This window comes from Anarrhichthys ocellatus, unplaced genomic scaffold, assembly GCF_004355925.1.
Source record: "Anarrhichthys ocellatus isolate YVR2014 unplaced genomic scaffold, GSC_Weel_1.0 scaffold126, whole genome shotgun sequence".
Classification (NCBI taxonomy): Eukaryota; Metazoa; Chordata; class Actinopteri; order Perciformes; family Anarhichadidae; genus Anarrhichthys; species Anarrhichthys ocellatus.
This window is the reverse complement of record NW_022280156.1, coordinates 543,590-549,592: the sequence shown is the minus strand read 5'-3', so window position 1 is coordinate 549,592 and position 6,003 is coordinate 543,590. Positions and strand designations below refer to the sequence as shown.

General features: G+C 46.9%; 1 protein-coding gene across 1 annotated transcript in view; it reads right to left on the bottom strand.

The window, feature by feature from the left end:
- Window positions 1-5,844, bottom strand: part of gpr179 (G protein-coupled receptor 179) — a 21,322-nt gene extending 15,478 nt beyond the window's left edge. The window contains exons 1-2 of the mRNA XM_031877112.1: window positions 4,240-5,844; window positions 3,249-3,357 (exon numbers count right to left, since the gene is read on the bottom strand). Of these exons, the coding sequence (XP_031732972.1) occupies window positions 3,249-3,357; window positions 4,240-5,162 (1,032 nt within the window). The 5' untranslated portion in view covers window positions 5,163-5,844. The remainder of the gene's footprint in view (window positions 1-3,248; window positions 3,358-4,239) is intronic.
- Between the last annotated feature and the right edge of the window lie 159 nt (window positions 5,845-6,003).

Below are 6,003 nucleotides of genomic sequence, written 5' to 3'. Positions count from 1 at the left end.
ACACACACACACACACACACACACACACACACACACACACACACACAGTTGGATGCTCTGTGTGTTAATCTAAGTTAAAAGCTAAATGGATACATAATGGCTCCACTGAGAGCATTATCCTTTTCTAGAGAAATCCTGTTCCAAGCACACACACACACACCCACACACACAGACACACACACACACACACACTTGCACTGGCCTTGCATATGTATATATACAAACCCACAACCCCTCTATCAGATACTCAAAGACTTAATGGAACGGGTTGAACATTAATGTGATATGGATTATACAAAGCGGTCAACTTAATTCTCTTCATGGTGGCATCTCAATTCATCAGATAGTCGTAGTACGTCAGTGGATTCAGTCATCTGCTGTGTTTATTTCAAACCCACGGCGGCCACTTCGAACGCTTCATGGCGGCCTGTTGTTAACGTCAATGTAGTGGAAACTTGAACGGGGCGGTGATATGTATGTTTAAAAAACACTTGAAACAGCATCAGATTCAGATTCAGATTCATCAGTTGTTATTTTTCGCCACCAACGAACAGAAGTTACCATATTTGGAATGCGGAGGAGTGACGTAGAGACGCCGTTTACGTCTCTGGTAGCGGCAGCGACCTATCAATCACAGTAAGCCCCGCCCTAAAGCATCCCCTGCTTTATGGTCTGTTTGACTCTAAATGGACCATAATGTACTAAATGAACATCATGCTGTATTGAAGAAGACTTGAAACTAGAGATTGAGACCATAAACTCATGTTTACAATGTTTACTGAGGTAATAAATCAAGAGAGAAGTAGAGTCATTTTCTCATAGACTTCTATACAACCAGAGGAGTCGCCCCCTGATGGTCACTAGAGAGAATGCAGCTTTAAGACATGAAGCATTGGCTTCACTCGGCAGAACCCGGAGGTTGCCGCCTGGTGAAGCCTAAGACGATGGAATGAAATGTAGAAAAACGTGACGTAAATATGCCATTTACGTTTGTTTGATGTATTATTGTGAGGAAGGTTACAAGATGTGATTGTTCAGTCTGACGCCATTTTTTGTCTCTCCAGTGAACGTTTAAATCACAACCTTTCCACGTCAGCCAAGCAGAAAAAACCTCCATGCTAAAATTAATGTCCGAATTTTTTGCATTTTCACTCAGGATTTGTTTGGGGAGAGATGAGGGGTGATGAGGGAAAACAGGGGAAAGTGGTGACGGAGTTTACAGTGTTTACCTGAAGGGGGAACTATAGCGGGTGGGTGCTACGCTCGCATTCTCTGCTGGGGTAGACATCACTCCTCTATATTTTAACGTAGATAATCGTTGTTTGCTGCTATATTCATGTTCAGAATGTTGAAGACAGCTCCTTCAACAGAGTTAGCATATCTAGCGATAAACATATCAGCTGTGTCGTTTGACTCATTTTAAACCAGCTACAAGTTTGTTCTAAACCAGGTAGGACAGGACGGGACAAAGGGTGCCATGTGGATTTGGGTTTTTTTGATGGACTGTTCTTCTCTTGTGTTCCAGACCCTCTGTGAGTGCGGTGCATAAAGGGGAAGTATGTCAGCGGGCTGGATTATCGCCATAATCCATCAGATCATCCCGCAGCCCGCCACCCAGCGCATCCATCTTTAAATAGACGGCCGAGATGAGAGGTGGAGGATTGGGTCTGCACTGACTGGCCGGCAGGGAAAAGGGAAAGCTAAAAGACGGGTGGAGGTGGTGGCGGTGGAAGAGTGAACGTGTGAATACGTGAAAGCATGAGCAAAGGATAAAAGGCAAAAAAAACGAGCACAGACAAAAAGAGCTTAAACCATGTTCAGAGGTCACAAACAGTTACGAGTGTGTCTGTAACTAAAAGTCACAAACACGAGTTAGACCGTTTTAACAGTTTGTCTACAGTTTAGTTAGTATTTAAATGAAGGGGAGCAGTGGTGGCGTATTCAGCAACTTTACTTAAGTTAAAGTACTAATACCACACTTTAAAAATACAAAAAGTCAAATTTCCTCTTTTCATTATGGATTCATCTGCTGATTTTCATTTAACGATCGATTGTTTGTTTTGTAAAGAAAGTGAACATAGTGAGAAATGTCGCCACAATTACTACATAATCCCGGAAGTCTGTCTGTGTTTATATGTTAAATGTTAATCTGACGGATCTGACACCAGCGCAGAGCTGTGAACGCACCAGAGGACAACGCAGACAGTCAGACTCACCAGGGTTCAGGTAAGGCCGGCACGACTTTGTGCTGTGACACTAAAAAAAGATCTGTCTGGTTGTTTTGAACGACACCAGACCTGCTTCAAATCACAGGTCGGTGAAGGATATCCGAACATCCCTTTCTGGCACCAAACTGCTGCTTTTAAATTGAGTAATATCTAAGAAGATGCAAACCTTTGATCGTGGGAGTTCTCAACCTTTTTAACTAAAAATCCCCACCACAGGCAACGCACATAGATTGTTATTGCTTCCTGTGAATCATTAACAGATGAGGCTGATAGACTGAAAGTGATTTCACAAAAAGGGCACATCGTGGTGGCTCATTAATCTAAGGTACGGGACAGTATGAATCCACTGTCCTCGGTACAACCAGCGTTATCACGCGTCATCCCAACTCACTCACAGACTAAACAGACCCACAATAGAACATAGAGACAATTAGACACAATATGCAACAAGTGGCAGCATGTGTTTAACTAAAATGATCTCACAATTCAACAGTCAAATCTGAATCTCTGTGGGCTTTTGTCTGATTAATGATGGTAAACACCGAACATCTTCACGGACAAAGTTAACCCGTTGTATTTCAAACCATCCATTTTGTCTTTGTAAAAGTTCACTGGCGTTGTTGCTTCACAGGTAAGGTAACACTTAGCATGCTGTTTGTGGGGCGGTTTGCCCTTTTGGGAGGCAGCTTAAAGGTTAGAGGAGGGGGCTCCACACTGAATAATGGCCGATACAAATTGTCAAACCAACCTGTTTGGTGAAATGCCATCAAATTCCAAAAACAACCACTTGTTTCTTGGCTAATTGCGTCAAATTTCATTAGAATCTGTTGAGTTGTTTTTGAGACATCCGGCTAACAAATCTTTGCAGAGGAAATAAACCTATTTGTGACTTTTTATTACCGATCATTGGTTCCTATATAATTGGGCAGTTTGGTGGTTAAAATAAACGTTTCTCTTCTTGTTCAGCTCAAAGACACAAAGCAGCAGGATGTTTCTCTCTGGTCCGATCATCCAGTTTACCTCCATGGTGGTGCGGTTGCACTGGTGAGTATCAGCATACCAGCCGTCTCCTGTTGCACACTGGTCCAAGTCGATGTCTTGAATGTTGACGTCCACACGGATCACACCTCTGACACACACACACACACACACACACAGAGGAGGGAGGTTCACACACATGAGTCAGAGTAAAGAAGTAAAGAGGGACTCTGAATATCACCAGACTCTTTCGAAGAATCCCTTTTCCTGTCTGTAGAAACCTGCATGGCCTTCATGAGGATTCCCTTTCAAACGTCAGATTAACTTTGTTAATTAAAACAATGTTTTTATTCCACATGCTCATCAAACTTTTCTCCAGAGTGCTGGACAGACGGTCACAGGGCCGACTCAGAACTAGAACAGCAGGTGAAATACAAAATAAGTTATGTCAGCTAGAGAGCTTTTATCCTTTTCAGAGATTTAGGAAAAAAAAGAGCTTATTTTGAGACTCGCGTCCAAGTTTTCCTGGAATGTTATCCTATATTTTAAATATGTTTTACCGGCAGGAAAGAAAGGAGACTTTACTGTAGTTGAGGGACACAAATACTAGCAATAATCAACAGCATGAGATGGTCCATAATGTCTCATTCGACCCATAATGGACAGTTGTTGGTCGACAGTGGACAATTTAACCCTCAGAGAGTCTGAAGCTGACCAGCTTCTTTCTCTTCTCTACCTTGCAAAATCTAAATAAAAGTAGAGTCTTGAAAATGACTCTACTTCTCTCTTGATTTATTACCTCAGTAAACATTGTAAACATGAGTTTATGGTCTCAATCTCTAGTTTCAAGTCTTCTTCAATACAGCATGATGTTCATTTAGTAAATGATGGTCCATTTAGAACAGGGTGAGATTGACTAAATGACAAAAACTAACATGGCCATTTGACAAAGGACTAAGAATAGATTAAAAAAATCGGACAAAATTGACACTAGTGTAAAAGCTTGCATTTAAGTGTGTGTTTGTGTCCTAACCTGAACTCTGGCGTCAGGTCAGGCTTGAGGCCGTAGAAGGACGTGGACAGGGTGAGCACCCAGTCGGAAACAAAGAGTCCGTCCTCACAGTCGAGGAAGGGGGTGCTGCCCCAGCGCACCCCGCTGTGATTGGTCACGTAGCTGTCGCCCTGCCTCCACTTGGGCGTGTCCAAGGTGCTGAGGTCGTTGAGGAGCACCCGCTTGGACAGAGCCGCCGTCGGCTGATTGGACTCCGGGAATTTAAAGCTTCGGAACCAGCTGTCGTCAGGGGCGGGGGCGGGCGGGTGCAGGCTCTCCCAGGCCTTGGATAAGTCCTGGAGGATGATGGTTTGCACCTTGGCTGTCGGGTTGCGTGAGGCGCAGAGCACCAGCTGCGGCACCGGGGACGTCGGGTCAGCGTCGAAGGTGAGCAGGGCCCGCCGGATGAGCAGATCGGCCTCCAGAAGGGCGCGGACCAGGGCGTGATACCACTCCATGTCCTCCTGCACAGTGCTCTCCCGCAGGTCACTGGCCTGGAAGATCATGTTGAGGAAGTTGGCCGTATTAGCCAGCGCATCCAGAGCCGGCCGGAGGGGGGCACTGAAGCTGACGGGCAGCGATCCGGCCAGCCCCGGGGGGCTGTACGCCCGTGAGCAGCGGGCGGCCTCCAGAGCCAACGGGTCTCTAGTGTACAGGAAGGTCTCTGCTGGTGACCAGTCATCTTCCTCCTGTGTGGGAGCTTCTGAAGGCGTCGCTGCAAACCCAGGCAGCTCAGTGGGTCTGAAGGAACTAGAGGGGGAGGGGGAGACATTTGAGGTTCCTGTGCTGTTTGTCAAAGAGTTGGTGCTGTTGTCTTTGTCCACCGAGAGTCCTGATGGGTCTGGAGTCACCTGCGCTCTGAGGAGGGATGGGACCAGAAGAAGAAGAAGCCAAACAGGACCCATCCTGAATTTAATCTGAAGAAGAAGAAGATGAGGAAGGGGGGGAAGGGGGGAGTGGGGGTCCCACTCCTATAACTCCTTCTCTTTTTGGCGCTTGACCCCTTCTGTAGGTCCCCTGAGGATAAAATAAATAAATGTCACATGCTGGCGGAGACTTTCTTCATCCTCACATGCAGCAGCAGCAGCAGGTGTCCAGGAGGAGCGCGGCCACTCGGTCTGCGGCGCTCACGCTCGGAGCGCACAGCTCCATCTGCGCACCGCACGGACATGCGCGCACTCACACTCATACGAAGAGATCATTAAACCCGCGTGTCCTACGCGGTGGTGTTTGTGGTGAATGTCCGAGGAGGTGTGGAGCGATCCCCTCATCTTCGCTGTGCGTCCGTGTGTCTCCCGCCCGCGGTGCCGCTCAAATCTTCGTTTCTATAGTCGCAAAGGCGTGCGTCAAAAGCTCTGGAGCAAAGCAGCGTGCACAAGAAGGAGAAAGAGGAGGAGGAGGAGGAAGAGGGACAATCCTCAAAGTTAAGGGGTCCTCGTGTTCACGTGGGAGGAGGAGAGAAGTGTGTCATAGAGATGGAGGGATGGAGACACTCTCCTCTTCGCTCTTCTCCTTCTTCTGTCTGCCGCTCTGCTATCTGTTGCTCCAAAGAGCCTCCAGCCCATCTGACGGAGACTTGTGATGCTCGTCCATCCTCCCTCCCTCTCTCATCGTTCCCTCCTCCCCTCCCTCCCCTTCATTCACCCTGTGCCTCCCTCTTCCGTATCTACAGGGACGCTCACCAGTGCTAAAAGGTGATGAGAGTGGTACATCTGGTGTGTGTGTGTGTGTGTGTGTGTGTGTGTG